The sequence below is a fragment of the Eleutherodactylus coqui genome, chromosome 3 (assembly GCF_035609145.1).
Source record: "Eleutherodactylus coqui strain aEleCoq1 chromosome 3, aEleCoq1.hap1, whole genome shotgun sequence".
NCBI classification, from domain to species: Eukaryota; Metazoa; Chordata; class Amphibia; order Anura; family Eleutherodactylidae; genus Eleutherodactylus; species Eleutherodactylus coqui.
In genome coordinates, this window is record NC_089839.1 from 203,078,303 (window position 1) to 203,096,792 (window position 18,490).

At 45.1% G+C, this 18,490-nt stretch overlaps 1 protein-coding gene across 2 annotated transcripts in view; it reads left to right on the plus strand.

Moving 5' to 3' along the window:
• COL7A1 (collagen type VII alpha 1 chain) overlaps positions 1 to 18,490 on the plus strand; it is a 177,377-nt gene that overhangs the window by 26,030 nt on the left and 132,857 nt on the right. For both annotated transcript variants that reach the window (XM_066596817.1, XM_066596816.1), the window contains exons 2-3: positions 11,025 to 11,109; positions 14,617 to 14,797. In XM_066596817.1, the coding sequence (XP_066452914.1) occupies positions 11,034 to 11,109; positions 14,617 to 14,797 (257 nt within the window). In that variant the 5' untranslated portion in view covers positions 11,025 to 11,033. The remainder of the gene's footprint in view (positions 1 to 11,024; positions 11,110 to 14,616; positions 14,798 to 18,490) is intronic.

An 18,490-nucleotide genomic window follows, 5' to 3' on the forward strand; every position in this document is an offset into this window, starting at 1 on the left:
ACTTGGGCCTCAGCGTCCTCGCCCGCGTCCACGTCCTCTAGGCCTACCCCTACCCCTCAGCATGCTGTATTACGAGTAGTGCAGAAAGAGAATGCTGTAATTAAATGTGCCGCTTATTGGCCTGTGGTTGGAGGCTGACTTCGCTTACGGAACGCACAGCAGAGCCAGGAAAGAATTTTGCGCAAGCCTGTAGTGAGACGTAGGTGCGTATGACTGAGCTAGTGGAATTCACAGCGCAGAAGCAGTCAAGTGTCCAAAGGCCACTAGTAGGCCTTAAGTGTTTTGCTTCTATTTTTTTAAAGGCTGAGCTGAGACAGCAGACAGATACTGTAGGCAGCGTATATATGTATACTGTTTCCCTCTGGACGGGATGACGGCGGTGATGTAACGGGCAGCGCAGAGCCAGGAAAGAATTTTGCGCAAGCCTACTGTAACACTTAGCTGTGTATTAATTAGGACTACTACCCCCAGCAGAGACGCAGTACACTGAGGACGGTCACAGGCAGCCCAAATATTTTTTTTCCCCCAAATTTGTTTGAAAAAGCCCACTGCCTATATAGACAGTATATCTCTTTCACCTTTCCCACTGTCCCTGCCTCACCAGTACTGGCCCTATACTATGTACAATGACTGCAGACTGAGGACGCAATGCTCTGCATGGCCGATATACAAAAAAAAAAAAAAAGTGCAACACTGCTAAAAGCAGCCTCAACAGTACTGCACACGGTCAGATGTGGCCCTAAGAAGGACCGTTAGAGTTCTTGAAGCCTAAAATAACTCCTAACATTCTCCCTATAGCAGCTCCAGCATCAGCAGCACTTTCCCTGATCTATGTCAGAATGCATCTGTGGCGAGCCGCGGGCGGGGCCGATTTAAATACTCGGGTGACACCTGATCTCACCAGCCACTCACTGCAGGGGGGTGGTATAGGGCTTGAACGTCGCAGGGGGAAGTTGTAATGCCTTCCCTGTCTTTCTATTGGCCAGAAAAGCGCGCTAACGTCTCAGAGATGAAAGTGAAAGTAACTCGAACATCGCATGGTGCTCGCCTCGAGTAACGAGCATCTCGAACACGCTAATACTCGAGCCAGTATCAAGCTCGGACGAGTACGTTCGCTCATCTCTAGTTGTTTTTTATGTAACCATCCTGGTCCTTTTAATACAAATCAAAGAAACTATGGTATTAACCCAAAACACTTCAAAATTTCTTACGGATCAAAATGTCCATGCAATGTCCCTGTTAACAGCCTGTTCACCCAGTTACAACACACAAGATGACTGTAATGACTTACATGTATAGGTTTATTGAAATTGTGTATTACAGTCAGGTTGGTTGAGTACAAAAGAGATGTAACATGTTATCATTTCAATAAAAAAAAAAATATTGGAATAAAAAAAAATGTTAATGCAATGAAGTGGCGAAGTCATCCTTCAGATCTGAACCCAATAGAATATTTGTGGGGTTATTTTGGACGTCAATTGGGAGATCGCTTTTTTTTACTAATAAGACAGAGTTAATAGAAAAAACTCAGGAAATTTTGAGCTAGAATACCAGCTGAGTCTTGTGTTCAATTAAATGAATCCATGCCACATAAATGCCTTGCAGTCACCAAAACCAACATTTTACTAGATAATGAAAATGGCAGCATGTGCACACGATTATTTTTGTTAATTCGTCATATAATTCCAACAAAACGTTTTCTAATTATTGTCACAAAACGTTCTTCAACTCAGTACTAATTGTAGTCTTTGTACTAGTATATTAAAAAACGTATTGTATGTTGATGAAAGAAATGTTATATTTTTGTTATTTTCAACCTATGTATCTTAGAAGTTAAAGAATATACAGTGATTTTCAAACAATTATTTTGTTGCTTAACTTTTGTCAGCTGTATGTCTACTGGATCATCATGCAGAGGATATGTGTCTACTAGAACATCATGAAGTGGAATCATGTCTGCAGGGTCATCATATAGTGAACATGTGTCTATTGTGTCATCATGGGGTGAACATTTCTCTAATGGGTCATCATGGAATGGGGATTTGTCTACTGGAGCATCTTGTCTATTGGATCATCATGGAATGAGCATATGACTACAGGAGCATCTCTGAGTGGACAGGTGTCTACTGGATCATCATAGAGTGGAATTGTGTCCACTGAGTCATCATGAGGTGGACATGTCTCTAATATGTCATCATGGCATGAAAGTATGTCTTCTGGATCATCATGGAATGGACATATGTCTACTAGATCATCATGGGATGCGCATATGTCTACTGGAGCATCTTGGAGTGGACAGATGTCTACTAGGTAATCAAGGGGTGGACATGCATCTGCTGGATCATCTAGTGGTGGACATGTGTCTACTGGGTCATCATGGCGTGGACCTGTGACTACTGGATTATTACAGGGTGGACATGTGTCTACTTGGTCACAATAGGGTGGTTATGTGCCTATTGGGGCATCATAGAGAGGATATATGTCTGCTGGATCATCATGGAGTGGCCATGTGTTTACTGGGTCTGCATGGAATGTAAATATGTCTACTGGATCATCATAGAGCAGACGTGTTTGCTGGATCAGCATGGAGTGGAAATATGTCTACTTGGTCATCATTGAGAGGGGATTTGTCCACTGCATCATCATGCAGTGGACACATGTCTATTAGATCATGATATCATGAAGTACCAGTCACAGTGTTGAAGGCTTCACAGAGGCTCCTTAGAAACCTGTACAGAATCTATATGATTATTTTTGGAACCATCCTCAGCGTTCAGGGCACGTTACTAGCCTGCAGGTGTATCATCATCTGCCATGATCACTGTGCCAACCTCACTTGTTAAGCTCTTCTTGATGTATTTCAGACTTAGCCAATTGGTAAGAATAAAGTCTTAATAAAGCGAAGGCTTCAAAGCCAGGAAACACAAAGAAGATCTGGGGGAGTCAGTGATAGTAGGACATTCCTACATTATGAGCTCACGGAGGAGGCCCGACTGATCATGTACCTCTTACCTCAGGTCATGGAAGGAAAAACCACTCAGGACTTCAAAGAGAGAAGCTTTAGATATCTATGAGAAAGGAGGATTGAACTAATGAGAAGGAGATTGGGGAGTAGAGAAAAATACTTCAAGGAAGCCCATGTCAGTTCAGCTGCACATAAGAGGCCTCCACCCTACAAAAGTGCAGCACTAAGTGCCCTGATTATGGTCATTTATCAAATAACGTAGACAACAATGAGCGCAAGTTCTTATCTGCAACTTGACATCTATAACAGCCTTGAAACAGTTTCTAATATGACTTTCTGTATGAATCTCTCATGGTTTTCAAGATCTCTGCTTGCTATCATTCACTAAGAACCTTCATTGTTTACTGCAAGGCATAAAAGTACAGTCCTGGTCACGGACACACAAGCGTACAGCTAAGGTACATGGCTAAAATACAGTGCAAATCCATATAAGTCATGTTCTTCTTGATAGTGACTAGTTGGTGCCACCCTGACACCAAACTCTTATGGAACATATGGGCCTCCTAATAATAATAATAATCTTTATTTGTATAGCGCCAACTTATTCTGCAGCACATCCTCATTTAGAATGGCAAACCTGTGCATATATCAAAGGGAGAGGTAGCAAAATTCCATGCCTCGTGTCAATTACCAGCAGCACTAAATGGAGCCACCACTGATCGTGGAAAGGAAAAGGCCCCGAGTGTTGTGGGCTCATCGTGTGCCACTATTTTTCGCATGTGGCTGGTACAGCAGTTCATCCCCATTGAAGTGAATGGCACTGAACTGCAATAGAGGACACAGCCAATGGATGACAGTGCTGCAGTTTCTGCTAAAACATCTTTGAACTGATTGATGGTTGTCCAAGAAATCATGCTCTTCCCAATGGTATTTCTTAAAGGGTTCTTCCCATGTCAGGCAAATATGGTCACAATGAGAACACTGCTGTCTAAGAGGTAGTTAGAAGGACAGAAACAACTGACCGGCTGGGCTACACCTTTTCCCTAACTCTCATAGAAGTGAACGGGAGTTGCAAAGCAGCGTAGCACAGTGAACCCTGCTGTTTACCATAAATCAAGCGCATTTGGCTATTTACATAATTCCCAACCATCCATGGCCAGTGTTGGCCTTAGGTTAGATGGGAGGATGAAGATTCATGTAGCTCCACAGGACACTGTTACCGATCCCCTCTGTTTAGCCCTTATATGCTGATCGGGACTTCTAAAGCGTTCACATAGAGAGGGCATTCCCTCTGTGATATCATCTGGTCGGGCGAAACGACTGGCCCACACCCTACATACGCCTGGTGCCCCCTACAAGCTCGTGGCCAGCACCCTGTACGACCGCCCAGGTTGTACATAGCTAAGGCCAGCCATTCCCATGGCCAACACATACTGCTGGATTGGGGGCAGTGGAGGCGACAACTCAAGATAGGATCGAATCCCAGTAGTGGGCCCTGCATCTATCAGACTTTTATGACATATTTTGTTGATATTCCATAAACGTCAGGATGGGAATATCCCTTTAAGAATATGTCATCATGTTTAAAATCTCGGAAACCCTTTAACATACAAAAGCAGGTTCACCACAAGTAGTTGTCAGAAGATGCAAGGCAAGCTAAGGCTGGTTACATCATCAGCGGAGGATGGGGCCCACAGATGTGAGACACGTGAAGGATTAACTTACACCATATGTGTGCAAGGACATGGAATGACAGCTGTAGGGTGGCCATATACAGCCCCCGACTTTCGCCACAGGTGACTGCTGGAATGTAGTAAAAGTAGATAAATTCCAGGAATTCCAATAAAAAGCAAATGTCAGATGTGTATCGCTGTGTCATAAAGGAGGACTGGCCCGGAGGCTCCTGAGACACTCATTAGCTACTTGACTTGATACTACTAATAGACGGCAGCCACATCACAGTACCGTATGTGAGGTCTGAGCAAGTTACATCTGCTGCCAGAAATCTGTGTTTAGACACAAGTTTCCTCTTTAATAACTGTCCTCTGCCGCACTGACCCTCTGCCTACAGCGAACAGCAAATATTTGGAGAAGGGATGTGACTCATTGCTTTGCGTGAGAATATATGGGAAAGGCTCATCAAATGCAGTCATCTTGAAAACTTCGACCGACGAATGTTTACGCGAATACGCTTAGTGCGACGGAGCATATTTGCCCAAGAACAAGGTTTGGAGATGGCTTATACGCGTGTGCCAGCGCATAGTACTGTAAATTTTGCGCTTGCAATGCCAGTTCACATGCAGGTGATACTCCATATCCGTGAAATAGAATGGCTATTTAATGGCAAATAAGGTCACACTCTTCCCCTTGACTTTTTTAACCTGCCATAGACTTCTGTGGCTGCTTTCTGCGTTAAACACAGCGCAAGACCTATCTTTTCACGCATGGGCCAATCGAAGTGAGTACTCCCACATAACGTATTGTAAGTGAGACCAGTCATTCTGACTTAGCAATCAAGAAGCTTGTTGCATAGTAGAGCGCTATGCCCCAAAGGACTTGGACTGTTAGCAGATATAGACTGAGTGCCAGTTTACTTAAAGGAGATGTCTCGAGGAAGCAGTTAAATTTTTTTTTTGCCCAGTCCCCCCCATTAAGTACACATTACTAAGCCCCCCTGTAAATGACATTTCTAGCTGGTTCGTACTTACCGTTCCAGCGTTTCAGCAACTTATAAAAGTTTCCTCAAGATGGCCGCCGGCTCTTTCCCCGTCGCTCGCTGCAGCCCGACGTGCGCGCTCCCGAGACGCCGCCAGCTGTGTCTCCATGGCAACCGGACGCATCGCAGCCGCCGACCAGACGCCCCGCAGCCGCCGACCAGACGCCCACCGCCAGGCAGCAGGTAAGGCGCTAGCCCCCGGCTCCCCAGCGCTAGACCCTCAGCCCAGGTGAAGGCCCCGGAGCCCAGCGCTAGGTTCCGGAGCCCAGCGCTAGTTCCCCCGGCCTAGTGGCAGCCCCCCCCGGCCTAGCGGCAGCCCCCCCCGGCCTAGCGACAGCCCCCCCATCGCAGCGACAGCCCCCCCCGGCCTAGCGCTAGTTCCCCCATCACAACGGCAGCCCCCCCCCCGGCGCAGCGACAGCCCCCCCGGCGCAGCGGCAGCCCGGCGCAGCGACAGCCCCCCCCCCGGCGCAGCGACAGCCCCCCCCCCCACAAATCACTTACCTGGGAGGCTTCTCGGGGCGGCTGGGCTGGGCTTCTCCGCTGGGCAGCTCCAGTTTCTGCACCTTCCTCTAACAGAGGAAGGTACAGAATGGCCGCTGCAGCGCGCTCCCGAGCAGTGACAGCTCGTCTGCGCATGCGCAGAAGAGCTGTAGCGGGGAGCACACTGAAGCGGCTCGTGCTGAATGGAGAAGACCGGACTGCGCAAGCGCGTCTAAAAAAGCAAGCTGCCAGCGAATTTAGACGGAACCATGGAGACGAGGACGCTAGCAACGGAGCAGGTAAGTGGAATAACTTCTGTATGGCTCATATTTAATGCACAATGTACATTACAAAGTGCATTAATATGGCCATACGGAAGTGTATACCCCCACTTGGTTTCGCGAGACCACCCCTTTAACAACTTGAAGTTCCATAATTAGAGGCCACGTCGATAGTAGAGTGTTAAACCCTATCAACCTCTTACCGCCCCAGGACATAAATGTACGCCCTGGCTGGAAAGCAGTTCTCACCCCAGGGCATATACTTATGTCCTATTGATGGCACAGGCTCAGTAGCAGAGCCTGCGCTATCTACAGTAGGAGCCAGTTGTGACAGAGAGCTAGCCTTCTGAGAACACTGATCCCTGCTGTTTAGCGCTTACATGCTGATCGTGACATCTAAAGGGTTCACATATAGAGGGTTAATGACATCACATTCTCTCTGTGATGTCATTGGCCCTCTGGCATGTAATCGTAGAGAGCTAATGGGTAGCATGGCAAACGGACACTAGAGAGTATCGCTTAGGTCTACCATGGCCTATGATCACTATAAGTGATAATACATTGCAGTACAAAAGTACTACAAAAGCAATGTATTATCATAGCGATCATAAGATAACAGGTTCAAATCCCCAGCAGGGACATTAAAAAATATTTTTTAAAAATAACAAAATAGTAATAAAAGAATTTTTTTTGTACACATTCCGTTCTTTTTAAATAAAAATCTCTTCTTTAAAAACCTCGTTTGATTTTGTCGCATTCATAACCACTTGTGCAATAAATTGAACACGTGTGCCATAGGTTCCCCACCACTGAATTATAGTATCATTGATACTGTTTGGCAATGTTGATATCATTTTGTATCAAGTGTAAAGAGTTATTGTTTCTTCTTGTGTGTAAGGTAATAATCTACGGCAAACGTTATACTGTTTTCCTGTTATTATAACATTACTCTTTTTCACCTCTTTGTTTTCAAATAAACGTTGCCTGTTTTTCTAACTCCTTCTGCTGCATGGTAGCATGAATCGGCGTTGCAATACCACCACCACCCATGAAACTCTCATGTTTGTTTTGTGTTCACAGGTCCTACACAGATCTATTGTGTTTCCATGATTATTGGCTTCAGTGTGCAGTCTGATCATGCAGTCATGTGACTCCTTTGCCTCTCTTCTTGCAAACGTATTGCTTCTAGGGGAGAATATGGCTCCTCGTGGAGGCAATACGTCAGTATACTGATCACGCATATCCAGCTCTGCTACATCTCATTATAAACATGATGTACCTCACTGATATTCTGACATTATGTCTGTGCAGGAGGAGCAGGCGACACAGGAACCAGAGACTTGCCAAATATATATATATTTATTTATTTTATATGTATACGGAGGTTTCCTGCGTATTTACGTACAACCATTGATTTCGGTGTGGCCTCTGCAGTGCGTAATATGCAACAAGATGGGATATTTCTTCATGCGATCCAACATCATGTGAAAAAATACACTCAAGTGAACAAACCCATTGAAATGAATGGGTTCTATTCACTGCGTATTACACAGGCAAAAGTTGCGCACATAATAAACTGCGTAGATATGCTCACGTGATTCAGTCCTTAGGCCGTAATAACACGGGTGATTTCATTGTGCAAGTTTTGTGCATTGTGAGATGATCAAAACTCTCACGTGTCTTTCCGTTTGACCCTGCTTGTTTTACGACTATTCTCTGGTCTGCTCATTTGTTTGCTTCCAGCCGCCCAGTTGTCATCCTGGGGCCTAGCCCAGGGGGGCAAGTAGGTAGAGACACGGGAGAGGGCTGGCGTAGGAATCTCCTGTCCATCTGCCCCTGCCAGTCCTAACAGAAACTATCGCTCACTTGTATCCAAGTGAGAGGCGGTACAACAGCGTACTAGAGCCTCCATACCGGCCTGTATCACATGTTGTATCCAAGCTAGAGGCGGTACAACAGGGTACTAGAGCCTCCATGCCCATCCTAGCACATCTTATATCCAACCTAGAGGCGGTGCAACAGGGTACTAGAGCCTCCATGCCTGCCCATATTACATCTTGTATCCAAGCTAGAGCCTCCATGCCTGCCCGTATTACATCTTGTATCCAAGCTAGAGGTGGTACAACAGGGTACCAGAGCCTCCATGCCCACCTGCATCACATCTTGTATCCAAGCTAGAGGTGGTACAACAGGGTACTAGAGTCTACATGCCCACCCGTATCACATCTTGTATCCAAGCTAGAGGCTGTACAACAGGGTACTAGAGCCTTCATGCCTGCCTGTATTACATGTTGTATCCAAGCTAGAGGTGGTACAACAGGGTACTAGAGCCTCCCACTAAGGGGTCAGTTTTCCACAATAAATTTGCTCTGATATTGTAATCACTTATATCAATGTTACAGTAAGGGCTCCCACCCACTGCCATTATATCCTCTCTTGTGCTGTGAGAGCAAGTAAAAATTCACTCGCCTCCCAGCGCAAGAAAAATGCTGTAATATCGCTAGTGTTGTCAATGGGGCCAGTGGCAGCAGCGCTAGCCCCATTGAAAACTTAGGGAGAATACGCTTTCAGACACGCCCTCCGGCTGGCTCCCCTGCACTGCTGTCCAGCACTTTCAGCATGTGCAGATTTAAAAATCCCCGCCTCCTGAAAGGGCTGTGCTGATTTGCTGAGCGCTGGACAGCAGTGCAGGGGAGCCAGCCGGAGGGCGCGTCTGAGCGGCGGAGAGGTAAGTAAATTTTTTTTTTTAATTTATCCAGCTAATGATGATTTTCAGGGAAGGGCTTATATTTTAAGCCCTTCCCCGAAAATTATACTGCAGGGGTTGCCACAAACCACTGCTTTCAATGGGGCCGGCAGCAGCGCTGCCCATATTGAAAGCAGTGGGATAGCATCCTGGACTTCTGCCACAGCTGTGACAGCTGTGGCAGAAGTCTGCGGTATTCTCCCTATGTTTTCAATGGGGCTAGCGCTGCTGCTGCTGGCCCCATTGAAAACACTGGCGATATCACAGCATTTTTCTTGCGCTGCAAGGCGAATGTTTTCACTTGCTCTCGCAGCGCAAGAGAGGATATAACGCCAGTGGGTGTGAGCGCTAAGACAGATACAGTTTCATTCCATTCTGACAACTTCTTGTAGTGGACGGATTTTGTTGGTTGTTGGTCTCTTTACGTGTTGTTATTATTAGTACTTCCAGACATATTTGCCTACTGAGCCTCGTGTGGTGCAGAGTGTAAGCTCTCGCCTACGACCTGAAGGTTGCAAGTTCGATCCCCGCGTGAATCAGGTAGCCGGCTCAAGGTTGACTCAGCCTTCCATCCTTCCGAGGTCAGTAAAATGAGAACCCAGCTTGGTGGGGGGTAATAAGTAATAATTACCTGAAAGCGCTGCGGAATAAGTTGGCGCTATACAAATACCATGATTTGATTTTGATATTTGGACATGTTCACATCTGTATTGGAGGCTTCGCACAGAACCCCTGGTGCAGATCACGCACAAAATAATGTGGAAAATGCTGAATTAGGCCCCCTGCACACGAGCGGAAATTCCACGGTGAGATTTCCCGCAGAATTTCCGCCCGTGCACGCTGCCATAAGATTGCATTATCTAATGCAATCCTATGCAGACAGCCGCGATTTGACCAAGTGAAAACTCGCGTGGTAAACAAATCGCGGCATGTCCTGTTTCTGTGTGAGCCTTGCAGAGGCCCGGACAGAAGCGGCACGGCTGATGCGTCGGCTCTGCTCTGAGCACGTGCTGGCTGGGCGTCAGCTGGCACATAGCAGAGCGGAGAAGAAGCCGGGAGGAGGTGAGCCGTGGGGGTCACTGCAGGGGCACGGCTCACATCTCGCTGCGAAAATTCGCGCTGCGTATTCCGTGAGCTTAAGAAAAATTACAACATGCTCTATTTTGCTGTGGAGTCTGTGAGGACAACCTTTATTGATGCCAATGGAGGCGTCCGACCCACGGCCCATACGCAATTAACACTGCGTATGGGCTGCGGGTACCCGCGTCATCGTTAGGCAACAGAGTGGGAAATGTAAACAAACAAAAAAATATTAAAAAACATACTGTGTGCGACCGCCTGCAAGCCTCTGTGGTCATCTGCAAAACAGTTAACTGAGGTACGCAGGGTCACAGACCGGGCTCACAGCCCGAATCCGCTGCGGGCCTAATTGTTGATGGTTTCCTTCTATCAACATATGTTATGTACAGATCAAAGACTAAAATATAAAGCCAATGAAGGTTATACAGACCTGTCAATAAGGCGCTATTCACATCTGCGTCGGAGGCTCCGTTCGCAGATCTGGCATGAAAGGCCGGACAAAAAAATTGTGCATGCAGGATTTTTCCAAGTGGTAAAGATGACAGACAGGAGTGGGAACAGAATGGAACCCTTTATAGTCAATGGGGTCCGTTCAGCACAGTTTGGTTCCATTATGAGACGGATCCGCAGATGTGAATTTGATACTAGATTTTCCATAGGCAAACTCTGAAGTACCGTAACTGATTCATTGTACTAACAGTATGACTTTTACTTAGTGAATCTCCTTGACAGTATATTTTTCATGTCTTGCAGGAATAGAAGATGATAGGGTCAACTGCCCTTTTAGTGGCACTACATGCACTGGTAATATTCCCCGAACAGAGCTCCAGTCAGCAAGGTATGTGGCGGTACAACTGTATGACCTGAACTAATGTATGTGCCCTATGATCTCCAACTATGGATCCACCCCCCTTATATAAGACAATAGGATTAGATAATGTTTCCTAATTCAATCCTCCACTGTTTTATGTATGCAATGACATACAAATAACAGATGGGGTCCAATAGTAAAGTTTAATTTGTACCCAACGAGGAGAGAAGGGCCTGCTGATTGTCTCCCCTCCACTCCCTTTCCATGACTCTTAGGTCAATTTCCCACCCCTTATTTACTCATAATGCAGATCCTACTGATAGTAGAGTCCTGTATAAGGTCTCACCACCCAGTAATATAGAGGATGCAACCAACCAGTGCTGGCCCTCTCTCTCCCAAGGCCACATATCTGGTATTTGCATCTTTGTATATACAATGCATTTGGAAAGTCTTCACGCCCTGTCACCTTTTTTTACATTTTGTTATTTTGTGTCCTTGTGCAAATGAAAAAACATTCCTAATTTTTCACCATCATTCTGCACTCAGTAGCCAATAATCAGAAAGCAGAATTAATCTTAGAAATCTTTGTTAATTTTTTAAAAATTAAAAACTGACTCAGTACACACCCTGTACTCAGTACTTAAGTTGAAGCACCTTTGGCAGCGATTACAGCCTCCAGTCTTCTTGTGTATGATGCCACAAGGTTTTCACACCTGGATTTGGGGATTTTCTGCCATTCTTCTCTGTCAGGTTGAGTGGGGGCCATCTGTGGACGGCCATTATCAGGTTTCTCCAGGGATGTTCCACCGGGATCAAGTCAGAGCTCTGGCTGGGCCACTCGAGGACATTCACAGAGTTGTCCCTAAGCCTCTCTTGTGTTGTCTCGGTGGTGTACTTAGGGTCAATGTCTTGTTGGAAGGTGAACATTCTGCCCAGTCTGAGGTCTCTTGTACTCTGGATCAGGTTCTCATTATCTCTGTACTTTGCTCCATTCAGCTTTCCATCAACCCTGACCGGTCTTCCTGTTCCCCAGCATGATGCTGCCACCACCAGGCTTCACTTTAGGGATGGAATTGGGCAGGTGTTGACATAACTCTTAAAATTGAGTGCCAAAAGTTCAATTTTGGTTTAATGAGATCAGAGAATCTTGTATCTCAAAAGTCTGAGTCCTTCAGTTGCTTTTTGGTAACTTTAGGTGGCTTTTATGTGTATTTTACTAAGGAGAGGCTTCTTTCTGATGGCTCTGTCATAAAGCCCAGATTGGTGGAGTGATGGATGACCTTCTGGAAGTTTTTCCCATCTGCACACAGGGTCTTTGAAGCTCAGCCAGAATGACAGTTGGGTTCTTGGTCACCTCTCTTACCAAGGCTCTTCTCCCAAAATAACTTTCCACACTTGGTAGCTCCTGGTTGTTCCACACTTCTTCCACGTAAGAATTATGGGGGTCCCTATGCTCTTGGAAACTTTGAGTGCAGCAGATTTTTTGTAGCCTTCACTGTGCCTCCACACAATCCTGTCTCTGAGCTCTGCAGGCAGTTCTTTCCTCATCATGGCTTGGTTTGGGCTATGACATGCATTGTGAGCTGTGAGACCTTATATTAAAGGGGAGGGGGGAGGAGGATGTCCAATCAACTGAATTTCCCACAGGTGACTCTAATCAAGGTGTAAAAATGTCTCAAAGGATAATCAAGAGAAATAGGAGTCCCAAGAGATGCATTTCAAGTGTCATACCAAAGGGTGTTATTACTTATGTCAATGCAAAATATTGGTTTTTTTTCATTTTCCAAAACATTACAAAGATTTCTAACCTTCTGTTGTCTTTTTGTCATTATAGGGTACTGAGTGTAGAATGATGTGAAAAACTTGATTTTTTAAAAAATTTGCACAAGGCCACAACATAACAAAATGTAAAAAAAAAGTGAAAGGATCTTAAAACTTTCCCAATGCATTGCGTGTAACACAATGGAGAATTATAATATCAGATTATTCAGATGCAAATGTATAAATCACTTATTTTGCTGTTTGGGTCTGTTTAGATGTTTGCTGCAGCCTTTCCCGGCCCCTCAGCTCAGGCAGACAAATTTTCCACCAGTTTGTGAATTTATGTCCCTATCAGTTAGTTTGTGGTCTTGACAGCATGCAGCTCCCGCTTCACCCACGCTCAGTTCTGCAAAATCATTTACAAGAACATTCCTAAGAGGTTCTTATAGTTGAGATAAACTTGAGCTAAAAAAAAGCCATGAAAAATGTAGAAAATGGGTGGTATAAAAAAAGGGGCCGCTATGTTGATTTCTACTACAGGGGCCACACACCAACTGATGCTGGTTCCTATCAGCTCTCCCTTCTTTCCAGCCCAGAAAAGGATAATTTCTAGTTCATCCTCCTCCCATGGCCAACATTAGCTATCTGCAAGCCATGCCATTGCACAGGGTGCCAGCCACCAGCTTGTAGGAGGGCACAAGGCGAATGTAGGCTGAGGTCACTTTTCTCACTTAAGTCCGCCTGGCCAGGTGATCTTCTTTCCCTGTGTAACAGCATCTTGTTGAGCTACTTGAAGCATCTTCCTCCTGGCTCTATCTCCTCCCTTCTGATGTTCCAAAGCACTGTTGTCAGCCCATTGGCGCCCCCATAATACAATAGCTTAGTTTTGCTACTGAATTTATGTAATGAGGTGCCCCCTCATTATAAGAAAAAAAAGGTTATGTATTGCAGTGATAGGCAATCCGCCTTTATGCAGAAAGCAGCACGTTAGCAGCATATCCACACCAGAACAGCTCAGTGAGTAAATACTGTAACAGAACCAAGCTCACAACATAGATACAGCAGCAGAACCAAGCTCTGTGCACAAACACAGAAGCAGAACCAAGCTTAGTACATAAATACAGCACCAGAACTAAGATCTTAACTTAAATACAGTACAGTCCAACCTCAGTACATAGATACAATTCCAGAACCAAGATCGTAACATTAATACAGCACAAGCTCAGTGAATAAATACAGCACAACCTAACCTCAGTACATAGGTACAATACTAGAACTAAGTTCATAATATAACTACAGCACCAGAACCAAGCTGTTTTGAAACAAAGTTTTGTCCTGGGGATGGAGAGGGCAGGAGATATATTACTTGTACATGTTCTTCTCTACTGTTGGCCTATTCCACTGATTCTGCTGCAATTTTCTACCCTGTGAATTGCTGCCTGATTGCCCAGTGCTGGTCATGTGAGCTCTGGTAAATCGGAGAGCAGGTATTGGTAGACTAACGCTACCAATGCACTATGGGGTATTAGCTAGTCTGAAGATTGCTTTGACCATTGTGACAGATGAAAAAGGAGAACCACAACCGGTGGATTGGATGGACGGCAGAGAAGAACAAGTGCAGGTAATATACTGCTCACCCCTCCAGTTCTGGGAAAGAATTTTGTCCTGAAACTAGAGGGTCATTTTAATACCCAGTCGATGCAATCTATTATATGTCTGCAATGTGCTGCAATACAGTTGGCGTTTCTCATCACTATTTCTTCTTCTCTGCAGCAAGATGCGAGAACATTTACGATTCAGATATAGTATTTGTGGTCGATGGATCATCCAGTATTGGAAGGGCAAATTTCCGGATGATTATGACGTTTATGGAAGGATTGGTCATCCCATTTATAAATGTTGTCAGTCAGGACGGAGTACGCTTTGGGGCTGTCCAATACAGTGATGACCCGAGGTGAGTCTTCTAATCTAGACTATCTAATTAATTTTATATTACCTTCATTACAGGGGGACTGATGGCCAAGATGAGGTGGAATAGGTAGCTGCATAGGATGTCATTGAGGGCACCGTATTTTTTGCTCAAAGAAGTACAAGTTATTGTTCATTTATATCCGTATTGGACATTCCATTCAGAATCTCCGTCACTGAATTCCGCTAAAAAGTAGGATGAAATAGTGCAGCATGCTGCAGAATGTCATCCTGTAAAATGCCAGAAGCCCAGCCAGAAATCAAATGGACCTCATTATAATCAATGGGGTCAGTTCAGCGTTGTTTTTTTCTGTTATGACGATTCTGTTCGGGCAGTGGGTTCCATTGCCCAGCTCCATGGTGGAGCAGGAAAACAGAGCCCAAAAGCGATGATGTGAAATAGCCTTAAAATGGAAGGGAGGGTCTCATTTATGACACAGGCCAATCAGTTGCAATCCTTTATCATAATTTTATTGCTTTAAGCTCTACCTGGAAGCAAAGGTTATTTCCCACATAGTAGGACCGTAAACAAAAACAAACTTCATCCTTTTCTGCAATCAAGAGGCACATTCCCATAAATCAGTTTTTGTACATCTTTCACCAGTCCATGTGCCAGAGTGTATGCAGTTATGAGCTGACGTAGATTTTCTCTATAATTTACACCAGTTTCTGGTCTAAATCATAGTAAATCTGCAAGGAGGTCATACCTCATGCTGCTAAGCCTGGACCACTATCCACTAAAGTGGCGAGTGCAGTGTAAAAATGAAAAGTCACAAATTCGGCATGCACAGAAATTAACGAATTTTTTTCTGCCAGAATTCGGCTGCTAATTTGTATATAAATGACCCCCAAAGAGTCATACCTATAGGAGGAAGTTATTAGTGGTCAAGCAACAAAAATGTGGTGCACGACACAGTTGCACAATAAATTGCAACTTTTGCCCTTTTTGTGATTCTCTACAAAAGAGGTGTGGAAAGTTGGTGGGGTTTAAGAAGAGGTGGCATAGCCTCATACAGTTCAACACATTTAATATAATTTACACCAGAAGTTGGCACTAGAGATGAGCACGCACACTCGGATAAGGCAGAGAGCATCGCTCTTCTCGAGTAACTGCATCCTCGTCTGAGCAGGCTCGGGGGGGGGGATCTTTCTCTCTCCCCCCTCTACCCCTCGTTCAACCGCTCTGTAAGGGCTTATTTTTTGAACGATGATCTGTAGTTTTAATCGGTACCATTTTGGGGTACATACAGCTTTTTTGATCACTTTTTGCGTTTTTAGGGAGGCAAAATGCTAAATATTAACATTTTGCCTCAGTTTTAGCGTTTTTTTTTAACACTTTTGTCCGTGCACAGTCAAAAGCATGTGCAACTTGTTACATGCCTTATCGCTTATACAGCAATCACAGGCTATGGCAATACAGGACGCCAGTGTCTGGCGTCCTGTTGCCATGGCAACCAGCCGGGTTCTCTGAAATTATATCGCAAGAGCCTGGTGATGTTACAACATAGCATATGACTACCGTAACAGCCGGCTCCCATTGCGGGATAGCGCAAGGTCATAAGTTATCTCGCGCTATCCCCAGGATGTAAGTTTACGCCCTGTTGCGGGAAGTACCCGCTGCCAGGACGTAAACTTATGCCCTAGAACGGGAAGGGGTTAAAGGCTATGCTCATCTTTGTAGCCAATTTATTCCATAGTACCCATGTGTGAAACACAAGGCCCGCGGGCCAAATCCGGCCCGCTGCCTCATTTTATGTGGCCCGCGGCGTGCCGACAGCCGCTCACCACTGTAGCAATTACCAGCTGGGGTGCCGCAGCTCCCTGTTGGTAATCACGCTGTTAGCGCTGATCCCGGCACACACTCTGACGCCAGTGTGAAGCCGGGATCCTCCTCCCCTGAGTCCCCTGCTGCTCAGTTCCGCAGGAGAGGACTCAGGGAGGAAACGTGCCGGGCGCACACACTGATGTCAGAGTGCATCCGGGCTCAGCGCGAGCAGAGGGGAAGCAGCGCTGACAGCAAGGAGGAGGTAAGTATATGGGTTGGGGGCAGGGAACTATTATTACTGAGGGGGCTTAATATGACTGACAAGGATAGTATTATTACTGAGGAGGTTTAATGTTACTGAGGGGGGTTAATGTTACCGAGGGGGGTTAATATTACTAGGTGGGGGGTTAAAATTGCTGAGAGGGATAATATTACTGTGGGGTTACTACTATGTAGGGGGTTAATATTATTACAGTGGGGGTCACTATTACTACTGGGGCCACTGTGGGGTACCCTGTTACTACTGGGGCCACTGTGGGGATTGTTATTACTACGGGGGCCACTGTGGGGGTCGCTATTACTACTGGGGCCACTGTGGGGGTTGCTATTACTAATTTGGCCACTGTGGGGGTCGCTATTACTAGTTGGGCCACTGTGGGAGTCGCTATGACTAACTGGCCCACTGCTGGGGTCAATATTATTACTGGGGCCACTATAAGGTTCACTATTTTACTGGGGCCACTATCAGAGTCACTATTACTACTGCGACCACTATAGGGGTCACTATTAGGGCTCGTTCACACGGGCGTATTCGTATTTTGGTCCCACAAATACGCAATTGAAAATCTGTTATGCCTGCATATTTGGGCAAGCAAAAAAAAACGCAGATGGGCCCACTGAAATGGTGTGCAAATATGCAGTGAGTACATAGCTTTCCTTTTCCATAGCATTCACCACGTATTTGTGCAGCCCATTCACTTCAATGGCCTATCGGGGTGCGTAGTACGCAGGAAATACGTCATGTGAATGAACTCATTGAAATCAATGGCTTCTATTCACTGCATATTATGTACGCAAATACGCTTGTGTGAACGAGCCCTCACTGTACTGTCTTACAATTACAATCGGCCCTTTGAAGGTCACCATAAGCCTGATGTGGCCCTCGGTGAAAATGAGTTTGACACCCCTGTCATAGTATCTAAGAAGAAAAAGGAGTAACTTGGTCTTGGCAAATACCGGTTGGGTTTACAGTTCCTATGCAGACCTATGCGCCTCCAGTTTGTAACAGAATACAAACAAACATTGTGTAGTCTGATCCTTCAGTCATACTTGTTTCATTCCTACCTATATATTGTTAACCCCAGACATGGCATATTTTGGCCTTAAGTACACAACTATTTTTGGGTGATTTTCATCTCTACTTTTCAAAAGCTATAACTTTTTTATTTTCCTGTCGATACGGACATATGAGGGCTTGTTTTTTTGCGTGGTAAACTGTAGTTTTATTAGTGCAATTTTTTGGGTACCTATAATGTATTGTGTAACTTCTTAACTTCTTTTAGAGGGCAGTGAGAAGAATCATCAATGCTGCCATTATTTTTTACAGCGTTAATCATACAGCATAAATGACATGCTTAATTTTGTTCTACAGGTGGTTACCATTATGACAATACCAAAATTATATATTTTTTTAGATTTTTCCACTTTTGCACAATTAAAACCCTTTCTTTGCATATTATAATTTTTTGTATCCCTGCAATCAAAGTCCCATAACTTTCTTATTTTTCCATGAGGGCTTGTTTTTTGCATGACAAACTGTAGTTTTTATTGGTACAATACTGGGGAATGTGTGACTCTTTTTGAGTTTTTTTGGGAGGCAAAATGAACAAAGTAAGCATTGTGGCTTCATGTTTT